Genomic DNA, 25,106 nt, shown 5'->3' on the forward strand with positions numbered 1-25,106 from the left:
TGTGTGTGTACGCCAGCCTCGAGTATTTCAACCATGGTGCGTACTTGCGATTTATTAGTTATTTGCATATCGTTTACATGAATTCATACAACATTGACTTTAACTTATCAAGTTTGGGTTCGAATGAAGCGTCTTGATGTGCGGAATATGATTGTGAGGGTGGAATATGTAAGCAATGAAGGTCAGGAGACCACGACATGTTACACAGTGTACACGCAGAATAAACAAAATTTCACTATTTACTTTCCCTCCTGCTGTTGCAATTCTAGTAGCCAGCAGTGTTTGTAAGGAAATCTTACCAGTAGTATGATTGGCTTTCAGAGTTTGAAAAATTGTCGTATACAATTTATTATGTATAAAGAGCCAGTGAAGATTCAGACTAGGTAAATTGGACCACAAATGTACGCCCATCATGGGAAAATTACATTCCCACACTTTCTCATTTCGGAAACGCTCTGACACACTCCCATTTCATTGGGATTTGTCTGAAAAGAACACATTTCTTATCTCCTCTTCCAACTTTTCTTGCCAGCTTGTTTTTGTGGTTTAGCTCGTAAGAGAGTGGTTATCAAGAGTTGGGAACGTGCGGCGTTCTGTGCCGGTAGCACCGCGGGCTGTACCCGCCCCTCGCAGCTGCCAGCTGATTGCCTGTGTGTGTGTGTAACAGTTGCAGGGCGCGGTCTGGGCCGTCCTCGGTCTTCTGGGCTTCCTCCTCTTCTGGTGCCACCTGCAGCCGGCGTCACCGGACAACTTCGGATTCGTCCTCTACGCCTTCTTCTTCTACAGTGAGTACCTGCTGCGGGCAACCCCGTGTTATTTCAGCACAGTAAGCAGGGTATTACAGGGGTACAAACAACGCCTACACTAGCATCCAAGAATAAAACATACTGGTGAGATGCTGTCATCTTTCCTCTACAACATCCCGGAAAATTGCCCTGACGTGGTTACGTTTTATTTACAAGTTATTCGCCATAAACCAGTGTCCAGTATACAGCCGTCTCGAAAGGAGGGGGCGGGGAAGGGGGGATAGAACCGAAGGGGGGGGGGAGGGAAGCAAGAGGAAGCAGTTGGCCTTGTACTTGTAGACTTTTTCTTCACTTCAGAATTCTGATGCATTTTCACAAAACCACTGACTTAGTGCTCCAGTGTGCGACGAGAAATATTCTAGCTGAATCAATCGCTACAGAACTTTGTTTTCATCCTTTTCACGGGAAATATAGGGGTTGGGCTAAAGTATGTAACTACTGCGAGAAATTCATGTTTGAACATAAATGCAGATGTTAGCCAAGCACGACGGTCACGCTGTTATATTTGACACGAACGAGACCTGTGCAGTTCCCTCAGTACGTTGCAAGTGTGAGTCGTGGTCAAAAAAGTTTTCTGTGTAGCTGTGAGCGCATTATGCCAGAGCTAAGTGACTTCGAAAGTGAGCAAATTGTTGGTGCTCGTATCGTAGGTGCTCTCGTGACCAAGGCAACCGAAGTGTTGCGTCTTTCAAGAGGCACCGTATCGAAGATTTATACCACATACAGGGAAAGCAGAAAAACATCATCCTTTAAGCCACAGCACGGACGAGGATTTGTGTTTATTGATCGTGACAGAAGGTCATCGAAGAGTATTGTGACGGAGAATAAGAGGACGGCAGTTGCGAAGTGTCGCTTCTGAACTGAATATCGCGCTCGCGAACCTTGTCAGCATTAAAACAACAGGAAGGGAGCTCCGTAAGTTGGGATTTTCAGGTCGAGCTGGTCTTCCTAAACTGGGCATCAGTGACCAGATGGCCGTAACAGGAAAGCGTGGTGCCGAAGCCATAAAACTTTGCCTTTCGAGCAGTGGGAGAAAGTTTGATCGGATGAGTCCTGTTTCACACTGTTTCCAACTTTTGGGCGAGTTTAAGTCCCAAGAGTGAAACATGGCGGTAGCTACATCATGGTACATCATGGTATTCCATTGGCCCCATAGGTATTCTGCAAGGTCGGTTTACCATCCAGGACTTCGACCATATGGGTTGATTAAGTCCATACCTTGGTGCACTGTTTGCCTCCCAATGGTTATGCAGCGTTCAAGGATGACCGGGCCCTAGTTCACGCAACTCGCATCGTCCAAAACTGACTTTATCACCACGAGGATGAATTGTCGCATTTCACATAGCCAGCACAATCACCAGATCTCAATTAGCATTTGTGGTTTACTTTGAAAAGAAGAGGGTGTGATCGCTATCAAACTCCATCATAGTTACCTGAAATTGCCACTATTTTGCGGTAAGAGTGATAATATTCGTCGAAAACCATACAGGACCTGTATTTATCCATTTTGAGTCAACTGGATGCTGTTTTACAAGCCAACAGTTGTACTGTATCGTGTTAGACATGGTAATGTCCTGTGTTTTTGGTGTTTCCGTATTTTTGTCTACCCCCTGTGGTCGCGTTTGTGGCACCGTGCTGCAATCGAGACGGATCAGAATGTTCACAGCCAAAACAACCACGAAATTCTTGTGTCGCTTCCTCGCGCCAACATTATCGAGCTCCAGAGTTGGAGCCAGCCGAGTAGTCGGCAGTTCCTGAGCATTGCGCTACTCCCCCACCAGTACAACATAGACGGGACTGTACTGCACCTGGCCGACATCTGTATCACAAGTACATCCCCTCGCATTGTTGCACAAAAGGTTTACGTGGTCTAGCTATTATGTCCCCTCGCATTGTTGCACAAAAGGTTTACGTGGTCTGGCTGTTATAGTACACACTGAACAAAATTGCGATGTTGTAACACTGATACGAACTCAGGTCGTATCTGTTGATATGAGTGGCCGAGAGGCTGATCAATATGTACAGTGAAGCTTAGACCTAGCGCTCAGCCACACTCCCCCCCCCCCCTGCCCCTCCACCTGATGCTGCATGAGGCCGGGAAATAAGGGAATGAGTGTGACGTGATGAAAGTATAAACCAGCTCATTCCACAGGTATGTCCTGAATAACGCCATCTAACTAGCCTATCGCAGTTCATAAATGACTGCACTTGGCTGGCCACTCTAGAACAGTACAAAGGAGAACAGTCCTCCAGAATGAATATTCGCTCTGCAGTTTTCGCTCTGCAGCGGTATGCGCGCATTTGAAATTGGCTGGCAGATTTAAAAAACATATATATATATATTTTTATTTATTTACTTTTTTTTCCTTTCGCAGTTGCGCAGTCCGTTGCATAGTGAAAATTCATTCAGGAAACAATCCCATGGCTATAGCTAAGCTATGTATCCATAATATCCTTTCTTCCAGGAATGCTAGTCCCGCAAGGTATGCAGGAGAATTTCTGTGAAGTGTGGAAGGCAGATGTACTGGCGGAAATGAAGCTGTGAGGGTGGGCGGTGGTGAGTCGTACTTGGATAGTTCACAAGCAGACCACCTGGCAATCAGATTTTTGAAACTTTTTATATTCATGGCACGTGAAGTTAAGGGGATTCAAATATTAATTCCCCAAGCAGTACCACGCAACTCTCGCTATGGTATTTTCGTTGGTTTTATTCTTTCGTTTAATTTGAATATCTACATCATTAACTAAAAATTCATCAAATGTATGCTACTAAACGCACATAATTTCTTCATTTTTTATGAAAAAAGCACGTCTCCTTGTTTATAATTATATATTGCACGCAAAATTCCAGTTTCCATTGCAAACATAAATTCTTAATTATTGATATTTTATAAAAGATTAACAAATTTGTAACTTTTTAAAAATTTCAATCTTCTTTATGATCAATCGTCTATAAAATACGATAATTAAGAGTTTATTCTGCAATGCCTGCAATACGTAATTAGGAACAAGATGTGCATTCTTCACAAAAATGATATGGAGATGTTTTAATCAGTATATGTGACGAATTTTAAAAAAATAAAACGAGGAAAAGACCATAGTAGGATTCCAACAAAGGGATCCGTTGCTTACGCAATTACAATCCCCCGATGCTACCAAGGTTTGTTCTTAATTTAGTATGATTTTATTGGACAACAGGTATTGCAAACTTTTGCACTGGCTCTAAATACGTCATTTATATAAGATGTGTAAACGGCAAGAACGTGTTTCGTTTCCTTTTATTGATGATTTCTTGTTTTTCTTTCTCCAAAGTGTTGTGTGAAGTCGAATATACGTCTCTTCTCCCTCACTCAATACGTAGTTTATAATAACAATATATGAATCATTTGAGTATTCTTGTCTTCGATGTGGGGTACGCTTTGACGTCCACGTACTGCTGCTTATTTCGTTTACAGTCGTGGGTAGTAAACTTACTGATTTCCATTTTATCCATTTCCATAGACCTGGAATTTTGGAGCAACAAACTGTTGATTGCACGGCAGTATCAACCACTCCACACTATTTGCAGCATGGATGAATAGTCAGTTTCATTCTGTGGCCTTGGGCAGCTGTCAGGATTACATCATTTTTAAACCGAGTGACCCACACTACCATTAGAGAGGAATGACCTTAACTTCTGTGAATTATAGTTCGTCGTAGATCTTCGAAGTCGACTTCCTCGAGAGTGTTTGAGAGTTGCATCGTACTTCTTGGGGAACTGATATTTCAGTTCAGAATTTCAGCACCATAAAAAAACTTAACTCAGCCCGAACAGGCCATGAAGGCACAACGGTACCGACCGGCCGCCGTGTCAACCTTAGGCCAGAGGCGTCACTGGATGCGGGTAAGGAGGGGCATGTGGTCAGCACACCGCTCTCGCGGCCGTATGTCAGTTTACGAGACCGGAGCCGCTACTTTTTAATTAAGTAGCTCCACCAGGAAGCATATTGTATATAACGTACATCTTTCAATCCAGTGTCTTATTTCGGAGTCTGTCTGCTTATTACGTAATCCAGATGGAGTCTTCGTATCTCCGTAGCTCCTCCTCTTCTGATTTTTGAACAATGTATACACTATTACTAGCAAAATTTGTTGCAGACCGCCATTAGTCCTCCTCGTTCCTCATTCCTACTATCAAGTTCATATTCTTTTGCATTGTTCCTTTCCTTACTACAGCGATTCATTTCCATATGATTATTAGATTATCCTCAGTACATACTGAGTTGTGTGATCATTATCCTCACATAGTTTATCTATCTCTTCATCTTCTGCTTTGTCAGCATGTCTATCTGGACTATTGTTGTCAGTGTTGGTTTGCTGTCGAATCTGATAAGAACAACCCCATTACTAAACGGTTGATTAGAATTCTGTTTGTCTATCTTGCTATGAATAACGAATCCCACTCACGTCATACCATCTCCTGTTGTTGTTGATACTAGCCTACGTCTTCCATGGTCATTGCTACTCACTTCGAAGCGGGACTCATCACTAAAGACAATTCTGCTCAAGTTAATGAGATTTAAGGCGAAGAAGGCAGGGCCCTCCAAATAGCTCGGGATTTTGATGATCTAACGCTCCAGTTGGACAAAATTTGACACTACATCCGTCAGGAGGACATCCGGCAACACAAATGAAACAGTTTCTGCGTTTTATTTGTATTCACCAATTCTAGTGAAATTGTAATGGTTGTTTGTCTGTACATGTACGTCACAGTTAGCGATTTTTGTCCCATTCGGGTATTTCCTTCGGGTGCGTCTTTTTTTGCGCTAGTGTCTTTCTCACAGTCGCATATTATATCACTGTTAAATTATTTAAATAGTTTGAATTGTTCAATTTCTTTGTTGTTGATAACAGTTGATCGGTGCAGCTATTTATTTTATTTAGTTAGTCGGTCATTTAAGGGCCACGATAAGCTTACGACATTTATGACACTGTTCTCAGTTATTCTTCTTTCGTTTAAGCCAGATCTTTTTCATCAATACAAACATTCGTTTTCTAATGAAGTCAGCGACGAAACTGGATCTCCTCACATGCAATTTAATTCAACGCTATAAGTTTATGTGAGTTCATGTTCTGAGCGTCTCATGTTTATAAAATATGAAGAGCGCATATAGTCGTCTTCATCCTCCTCCTTGCTTAAGCCTCGCTGTGAAGAGGCCATGTATTAAACGAGCTCTGTATTTTATTGTGAAATAATAATTAAGTTTATCTTAAACATGTTCTTATTTAGCACCACTGAGCTATCCCTGTTAATTACTAAAGATTTATCACTCGGTATAATTTACACCCTTTTAATATGCTGGAAGTAGACTGTTTGGTGATGCAACGATCGAACTCCATAAGCGCGCTGTCGTTCATGCATTTCAGTATTTATACCTGTAAGTCGAGCCTGAAATCCATGCTTTTAACAACGTCCGATTATCATCATCATCATTATTATAATCACCATTAGTATTATCAATCAAATCATTTCTTTGCACTGGGAGTCAACAATACCACTGTTTTGCATCACCATGTTTCCGCTTACCGGCGACGTCCTCTTGTCTCTGACGCAAGTAAAGTTTGTTAGGCAGCAAGAGAAATTGCCCTTAATTCAACGCATCATTTCTGCGTCAAACAGCTGTATATATTCTCATCATTCTCTTGGTATCGTTATTGCGATGTGCTTCTCCTTCGTCGACGTTTTATCTTCTCATAAAAAAAATTAACATAGAAAGGCTTATGACTCAGTGGATTGTGAATCTCTTTTCCAAATTGTGAAAGAACAAGGCCTGGATCCTAAAACCACGGCAATTATCAGAGACACGCTAACTGGTACAAAATCAAAAGTAAAGTTCAGAGGAGAAATTTCAGAACCCTTTGAAATAAAAACAGGCGTGAGGCAAGGTGATGGACTCTCTCCGTTGCTATTTAACTGCGTTCTAGAAAAAGTAATACAAGAGTGGCGCGAACGAAAATTGGAGTTCAAAATTGACCAACCAGTGAAATTAGGACGAACAAATATTCGAATAGACTGTTTGGCCTTTGCAGACGACTTGGTTATTCTAACGCAGGACATCCAAATTGCTCAGAAACAAATAGAAATTCTTAAAGAAACAGCAGAAAGAGTAGGTCTCCAAATCTCATTTGAAAAAACACAGTATATGACTAGCAACAAACTGGCACCCAAACTTTTGGAAACTAAGTATGGAAAAATCAAAAGAGTTTCGCAATTCAAATATTTAGGTGAAACAATCTCAGAGACTGGTCTAGAAAAAATTGGAAATGAAATTCGTTGTCAAAAGATGGAGACAGCTTTTAGACTTACAAAAGACATCTACAACAAAAAATGTCTCTCGAGGTACTCTAAATTGAGACATTACAACACGGTCATAAAACCAGAGTGCCTTTATGGGGCTGAAACGCTAATTTTAAACAGAAAAAAGGACATTCAAGAAATCCAAAAAAGAGAAAGAAAAGTAATCAGAAAAATTCTAGGTCCAAAATATACTGAAGAAGGAACATACAGGCTAAGAGCAAATAGTGAAATTCAACAATACACCAGCATATATTCGGATATGAAAAAACGCAGATTAAAATTTTATGGGCATATTAAAAGAATGGATGCTACCAGACTAACTAAACAAGTAGTGGAATTCTACGAAAATCGAAGTAAAGCTAAATCTGAGACAATAAAATGGATTGCTGCTATAAAAGAGGACATGAAAGAGGCAGATATAAAACAAGATGAAATTCAAGACAGAAAATTATTTAGGCAAAAAATTCATGACTGGGTAGTTGGTCAAGCTGAAAAACCAAAGAAAACTGGAACCACATGGTCTGATGAAAGGAAAAGAGCTCATTCCGAGAGAATGAAAGCAATTTGGGCAGAGAGAAAGTCTAAAAGAAAATAACTGAATGCCCCGTGATTGTACTTCGCGTGGTCCAGTAGGGCCCTAACGTGAATAATAATAATAAAATACACATCGGTACGAAGGTGCTAGTATTACATCGTCTCGGAACGTCCCCAAACGCCACCACAGCTGTTCTGAAAATGATTTCGTTTTCCACGTCTTCCGGTTGGGTATCCATTTCCTGTACCTCTCTTTTGAAATTCATGTACCACAGTATTCATGTATTCCTGTTTCGAGGCGAAAATGTTGAAGACAGCAGCCAGACAGCAATTAATCGCCCTGAAGAGGGCCGTAGCAGTTGATTAGTTTCTTCATTGTTTTACAATAACGCTGTCTAGTATCGAAAATTATTTTATTCAAAACGACACTGGTCCTGGAAGTCTACGAACTTACATGTTGAAGACACTTTTCATCCATTGGGAATCGTTCATTCTTCTGATGTGGCCATAAAACTGAACTTTGCTCTTGAGCACTGTGTACATAAGTTTTTCAGTTTTAGAATATATTTCTTGTTTCTCTTTTTTATGTTTATCCTGTGTCGGCTTGTACCTATAAAAGCAGTGGTATTATTTTTCTGCCCTTCAGCTTTTAATTTAATAACATATTTTAATCAGTTCACTAAATCCAAGCTATTTTCTTGAAATAATTGTAACCTTGTCAGTATAAATAACTGCTTATAATACCTCCAGATAGCTATATCTGCACACTTCACCTCAAAACTCCATCTGCGAATAGCACCGTCGATGTAGGGATAGAAGATGAGCTACAAGCTTGTCTCCTTTATTTTCTAGACCTCAGACGGTCAGTCTTTCACCACCAACGTTCACAAATTATGTTTATTCGTACATGCTCTGAAATGCTGTAATGGTCTGCAATTAGGTGCTCCGATGTATCTTGAGCAGACAGAGCTGTAGAAAAAGTTATAAGTACGGAAAATTATCACCGTTGCTTTTGAACATAATACTTGTCATGTTTGCTTTATGCCATCCATAAAAGGTTTGGTTGTTCCTTGGTAAAGTAGCTGACTATAAATTCAAAGAAATGAAAAAATAATATTCCAACAGCCGTTACGTTTATAGGTTTTCATTCAGATACCAGTTTCGACTCCGCAATAGGGTCATCTTCAGGCTCTGTAACATGAACGACAAGAAGCATCCAGTCGTACAAGTATATAACAGGGGACCAATACCTCCGCCTTGTTTCCGTAGAAGATTTCAAGAGCAGTGTGATTTTCATACATGTAAATGAAAAACTATAAAAGTAACGGCTGTTGGAACTCTATTTTTAGGATTCGTAGATCAGCCCCTGTCCCACACTCCAAAATCACAAGATGGAGTTACTTTTACAAATTCAAAGGTCTCGGATTCGATCTCTTGTCAATCACAGGATTTATCTCTGTCATTTATCTCTTCTTTCACCTATGCAACTTTTTTTGATGTATGAAATACGGATTTGCACCATGTTTCGTAACTGTAGGTCGCTTATTACTGGCTGGCATACCGCCTCCAACAAGACCAAGTGCCGCGTGGAGTGGCCGCGGGGTTTGAGGCGCTGTGTCACGGATTGCGCGGCCCCTTCCGCCGGAGGTTCGAGTTCTCCCTCGGGCATGGTTGTGTGTGCTGTTCTTAGCATACGTTAATTTAAGTAGTGTGTCAGGCTAGGTCCCTTAGGAATTCACACACATTTTTGAACAAGACCAAGTCTAGTAAAGTATTACGGCATTCAAAATAATCTTTGGACTGACGGCTGGTTTACTTAAACACTTCATTGTTTAAATACCTTTAGCGTACCTAAACTAACATGAAAATCAAAGCTAAACAGCTAATTGGTTGGTGCGTCACGTGATACACGACTCCTGGAAACTGTGTGTTACCTCATAATCCCAGCCCCCCCCCCTCCCCCCTCCTCTTACTTTGCACACCATGGCGTCCAGAATGGGAAGGGGCACTTGCCCGTACTGGAATCTGGATACGTATTTTTAATTCATTACAGAACTGCCACATACTTGTGTAAGTTGCACATGCTGCTGGGCGCTGTCTGATATTTGGTGATAAATAAGAATTTTTGCGGCCAAGATCGCGTGTTGAAACATCTTATTTGTGATGACCTCAGCTGTTAAGTCCCATAGTGCTCAGAGCCATTTGAACCATTTTGATGCCAAAAACATTATCGCTGCACGACCTTCCTTTGCACTTTTCCGAAACGTGTATGTTAATACTTTAAAGTGACTTTATCATTTTTTAGTAAGCTTTATAAACTGCATTCGTGAGACGTATACCTGTGTAATTCTCACATACATTTCTTCGGCTCTTTTTTTAAAAATAGAAATTAACTTCGGCTGATTTTCAATCATCAGGAATTTTACAACATCGCCAGCATTCATTAAATAATTAGTTATCAATCGCTTGAGATACGACTGGTTTTGTATACTTACTGTCAGAATTAGTTCTGTGGACATGACACGTTTTGAAACTCGCCGATTCAGTTACATAAAAACGTGGTGATTTTAGATTTTTACCCCCTCTCCGATAAATTTGTGCGGATGCCCACGGCGCATACCTTTAGTACTATATGATAAGGGTATCCTGTATCTTATGTTAAATGTTCTGCTCTTCTTCCAGTAGCGAAGGTTTTCTCAAAGTATGTTTTCTGGTTAAAGTTTCGTTGGTGTTCAATAATTTGTAAAGTACAACGACAGTAATCAAGAGTGCTTCCCTAAAAACCGTTTCTGCTTCAGTACGTAACTATTCAGCTCTTTTTTCTGAGCCTGTTGTTTGTGAATAGCGTTTGTGACGAGTGCAATTCTTCGTTTGCAGACCCAGAGTGCGGGCAGCTGCCGGACGAGCTGAACGCGACGTGGCCCACGGCGCAGTCGGGACTCGTGAGGACGACCTCGGTGGTGAGCATCGCCTACCTGGCCGTCGGCACCGCCTGGGCGCTCCTCTCCCTGCCCCTGCTCGGTCAGTAGCTGCTCGCATAACACCATTACTTGCTCGGGCTCTCACGCTCGGTACCGGCTTTCACTGATCAAAAGTATCTAAACACCTGTTATGGAGTGAGTCCACACTTGGCCTTTATGACGGTCTCAGCTCTGCTGGGTAAACATTCGATTGACGAGGTATGTGAATGTCTGTGGCGGAAAGGCAGCCCACTCTTCGGCAAGAGCCGAGGACGGAGCTAGGCGCTTCAGTCCGGAACTGCGCTGCTGCTATGGTCGCAGGTTCGAATCCTGCCTCGGGCATGGATGTATGTTAGGTTTAAGTAGTTCTAAGTCTAACGGACTGATGGCCTCAGATGTTAAGTCCCATAGTGCTCAGAGCCCCAGGACGGAAAAGGTAATGATGTTGAGCGTTATGGTCTGGAGCAAAACCGAAGTTCTAGCTCGTCCCACAGGCTACTCCACGCAGGCTAGTCCATTTAAGGAATGTTACTGAGCACAAACCATTGCCTCACAGATACTGCTTTATGACAGCGAGACCCAGGACAAGGATCGGGCCGCGCGGGATTACCCGAGCGGTCTAGGGCGCTGCAGTCATGGACTGTGCGGCTGGTCCCGGCGGATGTTCGAGTCCTCCCTCGGGCATGGGTGTGTGTGTGTGTATGTCCTTAGGATAATTTAGGTTAAGTAGTGTGTAGGCTCAGGGACTGATGACCTTAGCAGTTAAGTCTCGTAAGATTTCACATACATTTGAACATTTGATTTTTGACAAGGATGGGGTTTAATTTAAGAAAAACACGTGGAAGGATGGCCGAAATTGATGCGTCATTTATCATTCCCAAACAAATGCTTTTACTATATTAAGATAGTAGCTGGTAACTGTTCCGAAAGAACTGATACCAATGATGACCATGCAGCTTCTCTAGAAAGAAATGATGGTTAATTGAAACCCTCAGCTGCCAACAGGTGTTGTTGATATATATTCAGCTGTCCCCATTGAGGTATTTCAACACTGGCAGCTGAGGGTTTCGATTAATTATCATTTCTTTCTAGAGAGCTGCATGTTCATCACTGGTATCTGTTCTTTCGGAACAGTTACTATCTTCATATAGTTTAAGGCTCCCCGACTATTGAACTTATTCTGTGCGAATGCGCTCACTTTGCCCGAACTCTTACAGGAATCGTCATCTTAGATGACGCGAGTAATGAGTGAATGGGCAAATATTCTTTAGGAACATTACGAATGTAGGTTGTGGACAGTTGGGAATGTGGGCCTCACGAGAAGCGTGCAAGGGATAAGTCCGTGCAGTCGCCCTATCCTCTGTGCTCTCGGTGGCTCACATGGATAGAGCGTCTGCCATGTAAGCAGGAGATCCCGGGTTCAAGTCCCTGTCGGTGCACACATTTCCAGCTGTTCCCATTGAGGTATATCAACAACACCTGGTGGCAGCTGAGGGTTTCGATTAATTATAAAATACTTTTACGCTGAAGCGCCAAAGAAATTGGTAAAGGCAGCCATATTCAAATACAGATATGAAAACAGGCAGAATACGGCGCTGCGGTTGGCAACGCATGTATAAGACAACTAGTGTGTGGCGCAGTTGTGAGATCGATTACTGCTGCTACTGTGGCACATTATCAAGATTTAAGTGAGTCGGACGAGTCTCGTTTCAAATTGTATCGAGCTGATGGACATGTACGGGTGTGGAGACAACCTCATGAATCCATGGACCCTGCATGTCAGCAGGGGACTGTTCTAGCTGATGGAGGCTCTATAATGGTGTGGAGCGTATTCAGTTGGAGTGATGTGGGACCCCTGATACGTCTAGATACGACTCTGACGGGTGACACGTGCGTAAGCGTGCTATGTGTCCATTCATGTCCATTGTGCATTCCGACAGACTTGGGCAATTCCAGCAGTACAATGCGACACCCCACACGTCCAGAATTGCTACACATTTTCTCCAGAAACACTCTTCTGAGTTTAAACACTTCCACTGGCCACCAAACATCCCAAACATGAAACTTCCTGGCAGATTAAAACTGTGTGCTGGACCGAGATTCGAACTCGGGTCCCGAGTTCGAGTCTCGGTCCGGTACACAGTTTTAATCTGCCAGGAAGTTTCATATCAGCGCACACTCCACTACAGAGTGAAAATCTCATTCTGGACCCCAAACATGATCGTTACTGAGCGTAACTGGGATGCCTTACAACGTGCTGTTCAGAATGGATCTCCACCGTCTCGTACTCTTACGGATTTATAGACAGCCCAGCAGGATTCATGGAGTCAGTTCCCTCCAGCGCTACTTCAGACATTAGTCGAGTCCAGGCCACGTCGTGCTACTGCACTTCTCCATATTAGGCAAGTATACCAGTTTCTTTTTCTCTTCAGTGTATTTAATAACAATTCTGTCAAAAGCCAACTAATGGTTGCCAAGATTCTTGCCAAATACATGCAGATAGTTAAGGTTTTTAAATTGAAATCACAGTGCATAAGGGCATTTGCATTACACATAAAATTACAAATTCTTCGTGAAGGACATGTCAATTGTGCAACGGAATGGTGGCCCGATCACAAACAGTTAAATGATTTAATAAACCTTTGGCGGCAATCTGTCGGTGTGACTAGCGTCACAACTGAGAGCTAATACCACGACGGGACTTGGATGTAAGTTCAACGAACGTGAAATGAAAAACGTTTAAATGCATACACCTCCACTGGTTGTTCTGCTCTCACATAGAAAAGGCATGGCCAAGCTGGCAAAATGCTACCCACGTGTAAAACCGAGGGAAACAGTAGTACGTCACTGATTTTCCACAAGCCTGGTACACATCAAGTTGAGTACTTAAATAAACTACCGGGTCCCTAAAACACAGTTAAAATGATAATGACAAATGAACCCTTTCTTTTTTTTATTTTAAGAAATCAAGAAATTCAGTGCCCAGTTTGCTCAACGGTTTCATTACCTTCCCACAAGGACCTTACGATAATAGAAACACTGAGTAAATTAATTCCCGCGACACGATACCAAAAGAATGACAAAAAGCTAGTCAACTTGAGGCTGGAACGGGGGATCCGCAACACCTACACCCCGTGCGATGAGGGAAAGCCGCCGAAGCAGAAGGGGTAAACGGTCCCTGCCCCGGACCTATAGAACAGCAACGCATCAACCGCTGCCGATACAAGGCTTTCAACACATTCTAAACAACAAACAACAGACACGTTTGATAGTAATTAGCATACACAGCAACACTTAAGCGCCCAATTAAAGATTATTTTCAAGGAATCCAATTATTAATACTTCAGTACGAGAGCGCCCCACTCATAACATTGTAAATTAACCTTCCTAGCAATATCAAGAAACAATGTACAAAGTCATTTTAAAAAAAAATTACATAATTATTCAAACGACATTACGTAAGTCAAGGTATATCTCTACTGGGGCCCTATTAGGGACCGGCAGATGGCAGGTTAAAATGTACACCTATAAGCCGTAGTGTTCCTCAACACGGAGTAAGAGAGTGTGCAAATACAAACACGCACATACACATGACCTATAGGTGTGTACCTTTTAGGCTGAGCGCACAAAACTTTACTTGCACACCAAATCCAATAACACGCCACAGGAAGGACCATAAGGCCTACAATAAATAGAAATCACAGTTAATCAATGATAACATCAACGATTTCAAGCACCACACTAAAAATTGCAAATATTATACTCCGTTCATCATAAGAATAAACTTGATGTAAGCAAACACAAACGCAGTGATTGGCCAGAAGCCTTAGCACACGTACATTGGGTTGTTGCGCTCCTGGAAGTAGGTCCTACTTATGTATGAGATATATTATTACTAAGTTACGTTAAATGAAGCTTCAGGATATTCAAATGTATTAACAACCATCGACGTATTTCTTAATGACGCTTGTGCTACGTAGCTTTTATTTTAAAAATCGTGTACAGTCACAGCCTCTGCGCTGTTGTGCTCCGATTGTCGTGCTGTTAATATACAGTATGACGACGGCTGAGGCTGCTCACTGTTCCGTAGTGAAACACGTGTGTGGAACACGGTTAGAAAGTGCCGAGAAGTAGGTTGTTCTCAATGTTCTTCATAAACTTACAGAGATAATCGGCTTTGAAGTGTCCCAAGGCACTGTATTAGATACAATTTACACACTTACCGACAATAGCGCCATCGGTAGCGTTATAGGCTGATAATCTTCTGCAGACTATGGGTCGTTGGTTCAAGACTCGTGAGTTACTTTTTCGTTCAATTTGAAAAATTCATCATCACTTTTTTATGAATAACGCACGTCTTCTTCTTTAAAATTTCATATAGCACGCGAAACTCCTGTTTTAATTTCAAATATAAATTCTTAATTATCGATGTTTTATGAAAATTGTTAAATAAAGGTTGCTGAAATTAAGAAACATAACAATTTAATTTTTATGGCAAAAGTGAGAAAGCTAATACTCATTTTTTGGACTGTGTCCATTGTTTTATACCACAGATATAGTTAAGTGACGTACAAACAAGAAAAATAATCATTTTCACAGCATCGAGCTCACCATACAAATGCTGCATTTTTACATTTTTCCACTGTACCATTACAATATAAACCCAACAGAACTGACCTGGAGCCAACCTAAGCGACCTGGACCGAGGAATAGCCGGCCGGTGTGGCAGAGCGGTTTTAGGTGCTTCAGTCTGGAACCGCGCGACCGCTACGGTAGCAGGTTCGAATCCTGCCTCGGGCATGGATGTGCGTGATGTCCTTAGGTTAGTTAGGTTTAAGTAGTTCTAAGCCTAGGGAACTGATGACCTTAGAAGTTAAGTCCCACAGTGCTCAGAGCCATTTGATCCATTTGAAATTTGGACCGAGGAATAACATGACTATTAAGCTGCCAGACCTAATGGAATTAACGCACACAGCTTTTCCACATGTCACTACCGAGCCCTGCGGGATGTAGAACTGCACATCACAAAAGTAGAGGGGAAAATGCGGCGCCTGGGCGGCTTCTTCGATTCTGTTGTTGGTCGACTCGTTATCAACGTAGCAAATGACACTTCCAGAAATGAAACTTATTTCTCGGATTCGGATTAGGAAGGAGCTAAGAGACTCCAGTATGAGATTTTCATTCTGCAGCGGAGTGTGCGCTGATTTGAAACTTCCTGGTGGATTAAACCTGTGTACTGGACCGAGACGCGAACTCGGGACCTTTGAATTAGCAGGTAAGTGCTCTACCAACTGAGCCACCCAAGCACGACTCACGACCCGTCTTCACAGCTTTAATTCTGCCAGTACCTCGTCTCATACCTTCCTGACTTCAAAGAAACTCTTCTGCGAACCTTACAGAACTTGCATTCCTGGAAGAAAGGATATTGCGGAGATGTGACTTAGCGACAGCGAATGAGATTTTCGCTCTGCAGCGAAGTGTTCGCTGATATGAAACTTCTTGGCAGATTAAATATCCTTTCTTCCAGGAGTGCTAGATCTGCAAGGTTCGCAGAAGAGCTTCTGTGAAGTTCGGAAGATAGGAGACGAGTTACTGACGGAATTAATGCTGTGAGGATGGGTCGTGAGTCGTGCTTGGCTAGCTCAGTTGGTTGAGCACTTACCCGCGAAAGGCAAAGGTCCCGAGTTCGAGTCTCGGTCCAGCACACAGCTTTAATCTGCCAGGAAGTTTCAGCTAAGAAATTACCTGACGACTGATTGTAATTAATACCTTCATTGGCTTCAGTATTCAACAGTACAGTGAAATCCCTGCAGTACGCTTTCGCATCGCCCATACCTCTCTCAGAAAAATTACTCTGTATTTAAGTTAGTAATTTTCATCACTCTTGTTTGAAATTACAATAGTATGTAAGGTGGGAACGAGAGCGTTTTCTGCTTACCATCTGGTCACCTAAGAAGCGAGCGGTGTTGCTGGAGTTTTGCCGAATATCATTTCATTCTTTCAAAAAATTAAATGACATTCGAAACTTCATTGTTTCTTTGCTCGTCTCTTTTTACTTCTGAACTGCAACTGCTCACACCGTTGCAGGTTATGTGGACCGCTGGCTGGCCACTGCTGTCAAAGTTTAATGCACCGATAAAGCTGTTGTCCCACATTATCTCTATGTGCGGGTAAAACAGCATAAAACGTATCCTTATGATCGTACTTGACTGTACTGGTACAGCTGGGCTTCCACTCCACGTGAAGCGAAATCCAATGAGATTCAAGCAAACACAGAAGAATACATGGCGTAATCTTTACATCAGGTTTATTCTTATGATGAACAGAGTGTAGCTTGGCACTTACAGAAACATCCAGATTGACACACACAGCCCCAAAAGGCGTCACTGAAAGGCATAAAGGAACCGGATACCTGGCCAGCATACCAGGGCATAATAATCAATCTTTAACTACAGTACTTACAGAACAATCTTCATATATAATTTCAAATATATGCCAAGGAGGCCAACAGCTTCAGGAGTCCAGTCCAGGTGCCGCATAATACTGCTCTCCTGCTAGTAGCTGCTAACAAGTTGTGAAACGTCCCCTTAGAACAATTTATACAAGACTGTGCTTAAACTGACACACAATGTTTTTAGCGCAACGCAATCAGACTATCAAAGATCCCTGCAAAAGAATGGCCCTGAGTAACATTAAACTATACCTTTCAGAAATCACTTACCTCACAAAAATCTTCATTACTCGAACTACTGCAATACAGCGAGCGCCACTACTGCCAGCTAAATAAAAGATTCAAACTACGGAAGGCACTAACTACTGATAGGGATAGTTAGCAAATGAAAGATATTAATAGAGAACTAACAATGTATTTACCTTAATAGTCATAATATATATAGCAGTTCATGACAAATTACAAAACTCCGCCATCTCTCTCCCCACATCCACCACTGCTGGCGGCTCACCTCCAACTGCGCAATGCTACGCGCTGTTCACATCCAGCTGCCGCTGCCCAACACTACAATGGCAGACAACAATGCAAACTAGACACAGACTGCACACAGCACAGCCAGTGATTTTCATACAGAGCGCTACGTGGCATTACCAATATAAAAATCTAAACAGCCTACTTACAGTTGTCCTTACATCTCGGCGTATTTAGTACACCACAACTGACTGATTCACTTCGTAACCAGGTTGCACGCGACGAGAGCCGCTTATTGCCAGCTAAACTCGCCGGTAGCAACGGTCAACGCCACAGGAAAACACAGGTCCCCATAACCCAACGACGAACGGTTTCAACTCGCTGCAATCATCAGGACGCTAGTTCTCAGGCACACCCGCCCAACTCTGTGCCCCACAGACCACTCACGGCCACACAGCCTCAGAGGCAAAGCATAACAAAGCAAAGATGACACTACGAGGGCTAGAGTCGATGGAACGCGCGCAGAAGTGGCACCAGTAGAATCGCGAGTGCGCTCTCACAGAACCCACCACAGCTCAGACAGGGAGCAATGCCACGCTGATAAAAACAGTCATCGTCTGCAAATTCTTCCTCTACTGTACGCAGTACAAAATGCTGTAAAATATATTCATATCCTTCCGCATTTAGAGTTTTGTTTGGCGTTATAAAAGTGGGCACATCCTAACCACGGAGAACACCCTCATAGCATGAAACGACCTCCTGCGTACATCATTCTCGGCACCACATACGATGGCAGGTAATGTTCTCCAGGCATTCGCCGAGCGCAAATCCTTTCATTGGATCGTCAGTTTCCAGTCATCTGTGTCCAGTGGTTTGTCCTTTAAACGATCTCAAGTGTCCCTTACCACCAACTTCAGAAATGTGTGGGTCCTGACAAGGGAAACTCCCCATCGCAACCCCGTCAGATTGAATACAGATGAAGCACAAAAACAGAAAGTAGGAGTACTGAACTGTGAACAAACAAGCAAAATAGAAGCAGTGAACGGTGCAAGCTCAAGATGTGCAACTTCCAGCGCTTCGCTAGAATTACGGCGCCGTGATTGTGCGCTCACGGTGTTGGACTGCAAAGCGGGAGCTTCGTGTTCAACTCTCCATCGTGCCCCATTTTTTTCCCACAAAATTATGAACTTCCCGTCCGGTCATGACGTGCCTCTTCTCCTTTTGTAGTTTTGCCAATTTTCGTACTCTATATTGGTTACAGAGTATGAGTCATGTAATAATAATATATTACCATCGCGAGTTAATGTGAAGAACAGTGAGAGTAGGCGAGATGTCGCATGAACCTCTCGCAGGAATGCAAACAATAAATAAACGAGCGTGAATTATATTACAACAATGGAATTAGAGAGTCAAAACTCCCAAAACGGAATGCAAGAGTCGCAACATGAGGTACTTGTGTAGAACAAACAGGAGTTACGTACATCTGTAGGTCTCTTTCTTAGATCTCGCAGTTGCAGACGGATGTTGTACCACGGACAGACACTAATTTCAATACAGCGAACAAACACGTCAATAACTGGACGAACAGTTCATAATTTTGCAAAAAAAAAAAAAAAAAAAAAAAAAAAAAAAAAAAAAAAAAAAAATTCGGTACGGGAATTTCAACTCGCAACTCCCGCTTCCCAGTCCAGCACCGTGACCACATCACCACGACGCCGCAGCTATTGAAATTAACTCTATATTTAACAGCTTGAACTGGGCCGTTCACTGCTTCGGGTTTTTATCTTTTGTCAGAGTTCAGTGTGCTTCTTCACATTTTTATAATTGATCTGTGTACAGTTTTTGGTGGGCTATTCACTGGGCCATCTTACCACTAAATCTGAAGGAGGTGCCTTGGATAATTTCCCTTGAGAGGAGTTGCTCGGCCACTGTACTCACTTCCTTTTAATTCCACACAATAATTGTTCCAGTTGGTGTGCTGATAGCACTTCCCTGTTACGGTCGCAGGTTCGAATCCTGCCTCGGGCATGTGTGTGTGTGATGTCCTTAGGTTAGGTAGGTATAAGTAGTTCTAAGTTCTGGGGGACTTATGACCTAAGATGTTGAGCCCCATAGTGCTCAGAGCCATTTGAACCACTTGATAGCACTTCCGACTTCACGAATGATTCCTTCTACTAATTTCATGGAACATTTCACGGTCATCCTCCGCAATGATCCTACATCTACATTTATACCCCGCAAGTCACCTAACGGTGTGTGGCGGAGGGCACTTTACGTGCCACTGTCATTACCTCCCTTTCCTGTTCCAGTCGCGTATGGTTCGCGGGAAGAACGACTGCTGGAACGCTTCCGCGCGCGCTCGAATCTCTCTAATTTTACATTCGTGATCTCCTCGGGAGGTATAAGTAGGGGGAAGCAATATATTTGATACCTCATCCAGAAATACACCCTCTCGAAACCTGGACAGCACGCTACACCGCGATGCAGAGCGCCTCTCTTGCAGAGTCTGCCACTTGAGTTTGCTAAACATCTCCGTAACGCTATCACGCTTACCAGATAACCCTGTGACGAAACGCGCCGCTCTTCTTTGGATCTTCTCTATCTCCTCTGTCAACCCGACCTAGTATGGATCCCATACTGATGAGCAATACTAAATAGGTCGAACCTCCTTTGTTGATGGACTACATTTTCTAAGGATTCTCCCAATGAATCACAACCTGGCACCCGACTTACCAACAATTAATTTTATATGATCATTTCACTTCAAATCTTTCCGTACGCATACTCCCAGATATTTTACAGAAGTAACTGCTACCAGTGTTTATTCCGCTATCATATAATCATACAATAAAGGATCCGTCTTTCTATGTATTCGCAATACATTACATTTGTCTATGTTATGGGTCATTTGCCACTTCCTGCACCAAGAAGCGAGCCTATCCACTACAAATCTTCCTGCATTTCGCTGCAGTTTTCTAATGCTGCAACTTCTCTTTATACTGCAGCGTCATCCGCGAAAAGCCGCATGGAACTTCCGACACTATCTACTAGGTCATTTATATATATTGTGAAAAGCAATGGTCCCACAACACTCCCCTGTGGCACGCCACAGGTTACTATTACGTCTGTAGACGCCTCTCCACTGAGGACAACATGCTGTGTCCTTTTTGCTAAAAACTCTTCAATCCAGCCACACAGCTGGTCCGATATTCCGTAGGCTCTTACTTTGTTTATCAGGCGACAGTGCGTAACTGTATCGAACGCCTTCCGGAAGTCAATGAAAATGGCATCCTCGGTAACTGTCCATTAGTAATGAGGTCTGCTTGATCTCGGTTTAGCTGTCGTTTTTCCTTCGCGTTTCCGATTCACAGTCACATCACTAACAGTCGACTTGGGCAGCTTTAGACGGGTTGAAATGTTGAAATGTGTCAACCAAAAGCTGGGTTCTCTCCTCTCATTTCGAGGGGGAGGAGGAGAGAGGGAGGAGATCAGTGTTTAACGGCCCGTCGACTATGTGTACCATGCGTGTGGTCAGTGAGCTGTTACGTGATCCATCCAAAATTTCACTTCGTCTGTTCCTTTTAATTTCTTTATATTCAAGTGCGTATACTGCATGTTTTTAGCAACGCCACCTGTGTGCTAGTTTCGTTGTTCTGTGTGACCTGCGGGAACATATGGAAGGGGCGACTGTTCTCAAGGGGAAATTACTTGCACAGTGGGGATTCTTCACCTCGACAGTGTCAGTCCGTGCGACAAAGCGCTGCACCAGCCGGCGCTGCGATGACGTTGTTAATGGGACACCTCGCTTGTGCAAGATGTGGGTATGGGGTTCTGTCAAGAAACGTAGAGGTTGTGTTTCGACCAAGCCACATAATCTTTTTCAGCGGACGCACTCCGGCGACAGAAATCACGAAAGCAGTTTTCCGGCGCCTTCCCAGAGTGCTGGTGGAAAATATTTTCTGTGAGATAGCAACTGTCCATGTTGGGTGAGAATCAGACGCCACTTTGAGCTCCGTTTTGTTTTGTTTCCTCGTTTGTGGGGACACAAGTTGTTCGCCTGGGAACAAACCTGGGAAAAGATTTGAGCGCCCATTTCTCTGTATGCAGGAACAGAGCACATTTGTTCATTTCAATAATTTCGTTATTAGACATTCCATTGGACAGAAGCTTTGGAGCTAATCCTCACATTGATCAAGCTCGAAATTATAACACCGAACTCTGAAGTGTAGGTATCCTACAGGCGGGTCTTCTCTTTTATTTAGCACCGTTCGTGCTCCTCCAGAATTGGAAAAGTTTGTGCTGATAAACTTATGGGGGGAAGGACATCGGAAACGAGGGACGATGGATGTTTGGAGTTCCGTCGGTTGTAGCAACGCACGTCTTGCAGCGGCAGTTCCTGGCGCACAGGTGGTAAGATGTATCTGCGGTGTGGGTTTTCGAGGAGGAGGAGGAGGGGGAGGAGGAGGAGGAGGAGGAGGAGGAGCAGGGAGGAGGGAGGAGATTAGTGTCTAAAGTCTCGTCGACGATGAGGTCTTTAGAAACGGAGCACAAAATCGCATAGGGAAGGATGCAGAAGGAAAGCGGCCATGACCTTTTCGAAGGAACCCGTCCTTGCATTTGCCATATGCGGTTCAGGGAAATCACGGAAAACCTGAATCAGTTTGGACAGATGCGGGTTTGAACCGTTGTCCTGAATGCAAGTCCAGTGTGCTAACCACTGCACCACCCTGCTCGGTGAGTTTTCGAGCTCAGATGCTATGAGATCATGGGTTGTATTCAAATTGTCATTTTCGTTCCATACGTGCAATGTTAGTGTGTCTCACAAGTGATTTTTTTGGGCAAAACATGATGTCTGGGACTACATGTAACATTGTACTCAGATTCGTGTAACCACTCATGCAACTGGCTACTAATGGTAAAAGCTGTGGCTGTCTTTCAAATCCAGTACGGTATTATCCACTTGCACACCCACTGGAAGTATGGACTTGCCTCTCTTATATTGTTCTAATTAACTGTAGCATTGTTTGTATGTGGTGTTATTATTCCGCCAGATGTTGTGACATCCAGTTACTGCACCTTGTGGTCTCATGTGAACACCTACAGAAGAAATGATTATAATTCCACTGGACCCTGAATTTAATTTAAGTGTTTAGAAATTCTGTCCCATTTCATGTTAGGTATTGAAAACGTAGATATACCGACATCATAAGCCAGTTGCTTAGGCCAATTTTGATATCATTTAAATAGTTAAAATAATTAGTGTTATGCTGTGTAACAACTTTAATAAGTAGAGGAGTTCACGAGAGCTGTCTGTGTGACGTACGTTGGAGCTTGGCTGGTGTCTTGCAATGTCCCTGATGGATTTGTTACTCATATGACATCCAGTGACTACCCCATGTTCAACGTGACTGAGCTCTCCTGAGTTATCCGTTCTGTGATCACAGTTCCTCTACTGATGACACATTACCCCCCCTCCACATCTTCTTTTATACTGGTACGTTTGCCTCTTGTGACATCTAGTGGTCAATTCTGCATTACATAGGGGCATCGAGGTACATTTGATCACTCTGTATGTTCTACTGCGTACAGTATGAAAACTTGACATACCAAAGCAAACTATGTTTTGAATGTCCTCGCAGTGTAAGAGAGTTTATGCTGAGGATGGCTACTTTAAATGGCTTGTATTTTCCAGTTATGATTTTTTTATGCTACCTACTACTTTGTTTCAATTGCACAAAAAATTGGCTGTGAAGAATTCTGGCTGCATATTAAAATGGGGAGTGATATTCCTTAACATCTATACTTGGAAAAAAAATCTTTTAAAAGTATCTTTATATTTTATCTTGAACACTGTTCTTCTGAAGTAGCTAACTTTCAGCTTAATTAGCAATATTGTTGTACTAACTTTAATAACACAATTTCATAGCTACTATGTACAATTCTTCTGAAACAAATGTGACGAGAAAATCACATTTCTTTTAAAAATTCTTATTCTTTGATAACTTTTTATGTCCTGGAAACTTAGGGCAATACCCATATACAACTTGAACATGTTACTTCTGATGCTTGTTTTTCAGTTAATTATTTAATGCCATCTTCGATGAATTAGACACCTCTCTCAGATGGAAAGCTGCAACTAGTAAAATATTTCTTTTCAAGCCACTGCAAACGATTTATTTTAAGGAAGGTAAAGAAACTGTTCCTTCCTAGCATTAGCGTATTTTGGGATTTGATCGATTACTACTTGTATACTTTTAATATCGTCATCTAGTTGATCTGCCTCACGAATCAGTGCACTGATTAATTTTGCATTACGATAAAAGATGCATATGGCGACAGAGCCAGAGAAAGGTAACATAAACGACTGTTAAGATCTTATAAAGTAATATGAGAGATGTTGTACAATATGGTGTATTAAACATTTTATAAAGTTCATGGCAACAGAAAAAAAGAGTAAGAGTGGGTGATATTTATACTTGTGTCTGATAAAACCCCTTCCCTCAAAAATATTTCTCCCCTTCATACCTCCTCTGTGTTACCATGCATGACGTTTCCCTGATCTCATTTGTACTAAGATTGCAGGACACACGAGGTGCCTATTTGCTTCCACCGCCCTGAGTGAGTGGAATCCGTAAGTTCTAATAAATGGTCATCAACCTGTAGTCTTCTACAATAGTTGTCCCCTGTGCAGGGAACAGCACATAGGTCACGAATCCGTTATCTGGAGGCTGTAAGAAACTCGTAGTGAAGAACTTTTGTTTTAGAAATGATAAAATTTCCAAGCAGTTTGTTTATACAGGATGCCACTCGCTTTTTATTAGCAGAACAGGAGAAACTGAACAGTTACATTCCACTTCAGAGTCACAAATGATTTCTGTTCTTCAACAAATTAATGAACTGCATATTTCTGTAATTAGTATCACACTGTTCTCAACTATATGTCCAAATAATCATACATTGCTAATAAAGTCTTAACTAACACCGACAGTGACAGACTACATGTCTGTCTTCTGACACTGCCACACCAGCTCTGATCTTACAGCCAAAACACTTTGCCCGCCATTCAAGTTAGGCTCGATCTGAATATCACTGAAGTGCTTCATTTGCCTTTCCATTTTGCAGCTGTTTATTATTCTGCTGGTTATTAATACTTGTGAAATAACGGAATGATAATACACCATTGAGAGATGCTTTAATTAGAAATTCAAGTAAATACACTGTTTAATTTTGCAAATATTCATGATAGAAGATTAACATTTTGGCATGCAACTTACAAATGCAGGAGCCGATTGTGGAGAAGGGCCACAAATTAGGTGGTCTTTTTCATGATATGTGTACCAAACAAACCATCTGTCATCGGTATCTCACACCATATTATGTCATCTTACCAGAGCTTCCTTCTCAACTGCTCTAAAAAGAGCTTCTTGTAGCTAAATATGATGGTTGCAAAGCAAGAAATATTATAAGCCTTGAAAGCATAGTGAAATCCCAAACACAGTGCTCTGACTTCAAAAGAGGTACAGAATCATGTTACAAGGTACAGTGAT

The 25,106-nt window shown here is 42.4% G+C and overlaps 1 protein-coding gene across 1 annotated transcript in view; it reads left to right on the top strand.

The window, feature by feature from the left end:
• LOC126188257 (uncharacterized) overlaps positions 1-25,106 on the top strand; it is a 317,657-nt gene that overhangs the window by 77,413 nt on the left and 215,138 nt on the right. The window contains exons 2-3 of the mRNA XM_049929823.1: positions 668-785; positions 10,555-10,698. Coding sequence (XP_049785780.1) covers positions 668-785; positions 10,555-10,698 — 262 coding nt within the window. The remainder of the gene's footprint in view (positions 1-667; positions 786-10,554; positions 10,699-25,106) is intronic.

The sequence above is a fragment of the Schistocerca cancellata genome, chromosome 5 (assembly GCF_023864275.1).
Source record: "Schistocerca cancellata isolate TAMUIC-IGC-003103 chromosome 5, iqSchCanc2.1, whole genome shotgun sequence".
NCBI classification, from domain to species: domain Eukaryota; kingdom Metazoa; phylum Arthropoda; class Insecta; order Orthoptera; family Acrididae; genus Schistocerca; species Schistocerca cancellata.